Raw genomic sequence first — 2728 nt, 5'->3', positions numbered from 1 at the left:
CAGCAGGTGGGCTGGCAACAGGTGGTCCTGCAGCAGGTGTTCTGACAGCAGATTGGGCGGCAGCAAGGCTGGCAGCAGCTGGACACACAGCAAGGGCGGCAGCAGCTGGTCCCACAGCAGCTGGGGCGGCAGCAGGTGGTCTGGCAGCAGCTGGGGCAGCAGCAGGTCTCCTGGCAGCAGCCTTGGCCACAGCCCTGGTCAGAGCAGACGGAGCCACAACATGAGTTGGCCATGGTGTCAGAGGGTGGAGGTTCTGGGTGAGTTTCCAAGAAGGTAGATTTGGAAGGTTTGGAAGGTTTGGAAGTCTGCTGGCCCCCAGTGCCCTTTTATACCCTGCTAAGGAGCTGCTGTCATCAGATGCAGAGCTCTTTCCTTGTCATTGTTTGTCCTAATAAACAGGCGATTATCAAATTAGCCAAATTTGTTTTCTTAGTTAAACTTTTCAAGAAGGATGGAAAACATAGTTTCCTTTTCCTGATGTGTCAGGATTCAGCCCTTCAGCTCTTCCTGAATCACCTCTTCTGTGTCTCTTGCTTTAGCTCCCTCAGAGAAAGCAGTCACGTGACTTCTGCCCTTAGAAGGTGTGTGTGTTAGTCTCATGTGGCACAGCACAGAATGTCTCCACTTGGGTGATAATGATTCTAACAGGCCCACATTCTTTTTGGTGACTTGGGAGGATAAGGCGTCATTTTAGTTTGATGGCTCATTCATTGTAGGTCAGGTGGGCAGAGAACTTTGAATATGAAACAGGGCATCACGGGCATGAAAACAAGAAGGCTCTTTGGACGATTTCCCCTCTCTACTCTGAGTCATGACCCGTTTGCTAGACTTACTGATGGGAAACAGTGTTCTGAGGAGGAAAACTAAATTGTGAAATTTTGATGTTTCTTTTTCCCTTCAGCTTTATTGAGGTATGTTTAATACACACCAAAAAACTGCACATGTCTATTTTTCTATTTAGATGAGTTTGAAAACATGTGAACACTCTATTACCATCATCACAATTAAAGTAATAAACATTTCCATCACCTCCAAAAGTGTTTTTGTGTCCTCTTGCTTTGTTTTTTTGTGGTAAGAACATTAACACAAGAGGTACTCTCTCAAGTTAAATGTACCCTATCGCCTCATTAACCATATGCACAAGGTTGTAGAGGAGATTTGTAGAACTTACTCATATTGTATAACTGTAACTTGATACCCATTGAACAACTATCCATTTCCTGCTCCCCACAGTCCCTGGAAACCAAAATTTTATTCTATGCTTCTCTGAGTTTATTTAATATCTCATGTAAGTGGAATCATGTGGTATTTGTTCTGTGACTGACTGACTTCACTTAGTGCAATGTCTTCCAGGCCCATCCATGTTGCTGGAGTTGGTGGGATTTCCTTTCCTTTTTTTGAAATGCTGAATAATATTCACTTCCATATGTTTCAGTATTGACATTCAGCGTGTAATGCAGGGTTTAATGGCAGGAACTGTTGGCAGTAAGTGTGGACTTACATTGATGTTAATATCATCTGATAAAAACTGTCTTTTTTAATTATAGTCTTGATCTCTTCTTAGAGATGTGCAGGGGTTATTTATAGACCAGTAGTTTTCAATCTCTTTTTCTACCTGATACCAGGAGTAATATGGCTCATTTTTGTGAATTTTCCCTGGGATAGAGGTGCTGAGGGTGCATACAACATTAGGGTACGTGGCTAGTAAGATAGACTCTCCTAAGAAGTTTAGATATATTTATTCCTCCCTAAATCATGTGCCTTGTTGCATTAGTAAACTACTCTTTTAGATGTAAGAAAAGCTCCAAGTGTCATCTTGTTATATTTAGTCTCTTGTGCAAGGATGTCTAAATCATTTGGAACCACGGTTCTGTCATTCAACATATTCAGTCCCCCCAACTTCATGGCCTCCAAATACTATACTGATGAACATATTTTTGAAAAGAATCTCAATGAAGTTCAGAAGTCCTTGGCTCTGTTTTCAGAAAGACCAGTCCAAGACAGGAATAACTACTCCCAGACCATCCTAAAGTTGAAACCCATACATACATGGAAAAGCATAATAAAAGACCGGATTTTACAGTAAGTATGCTCCTCACTCCCTGGATACTCAAGAGGGAAAATATATATAAAGAGCCAACTTATGAACTATCAGAACCCCTCAGTTTTGGAAACACTAGTCAGCTAGTCATGTGGTTGCTGTGTGAGAGATAGATTTGCCCCAAATTACTATAAGAGCTGATGTAGGATAAGTGGGTATCTCATTGAGAGAAACAAATTTGACTCCCCATGGTGAGAATGTGCAGTGGACTGGCTGACTCGAGAGGTAGTCACCGGAGGGGTTTAACTAACTGGATGTTGCAGAGGAAGAATTAAGAACCCAGTGGAGGAGATTGGATGACACGGGTTTCAGAATCCTTTACTAGCTTAAGTGATTCATAAGTCTAATTAATCGAACTCCTTATGATACTTTTTTTTTCTATTCCTGGCCAGTTTCTACTTCCGCCTTGGCCCTAATTTCCCAGGTGACAAAACCAGAATGATAACAACCTGGGCTACTGATTGGACTCTGCTGGGAGGGTTGGCTGGATTTGTGTGTTTGCATTGTCTATAACTCTGATGAGCCCAGATAGAGCATTTTATGAGAAAAGTCCTGAGCCTCTTCTTCTGTCACAGGAAGATGAGAGAACAAAAGCAGCTTTTAAGTTGTTTTGGAGACAAAGGCCCT

The 2728-nt window shown here is 42.3% G+C and overlaps 1 protein-coding gene across 1 annotated transcript in view; it reads right to left on the bottom strand.

Moving 5' to 3' along the window:
* Nucleotides 1-233, bottom strand: part of LOC102879807 (keratin-associated protein 4-2-like) — a 575-nt gene extending 342 nt beyond the window's left edge. The window contains exon 1 of the mRNA XM_025041594.1: nucleotides 7-233. Within this exon, the coding sequence (XP_024897362.1) occupies nucleotides 7-233 (227 nt within the window). The remainder of the gene's footprint in view (nucleotides 1-6) is intronic.
* Nucleotides 234-2728: the final 2495 nt, after the last annotated feature.

Source organism: Pteropus alecto, unplaced genomic scaffold (assembly GCF_000325575.1).
Source record: "Pteropus alecto unplaced genomic scaffold, ASM32557v1 scaffold98, whole genome shotgun sequence".
NCBI classification, from domain to species: domain Eukaryota; kingdom Metazoa; phylum Chordata; class Mammalia; order Chiroptera; family Pteropodidae; genus Pteropus; species Pteropus alecto.
The sequence above is the reverse complement of the archived record's forward strand: the minus strand, read 5'-3'. Positions and strand labels throughout refer to the sequence as shown.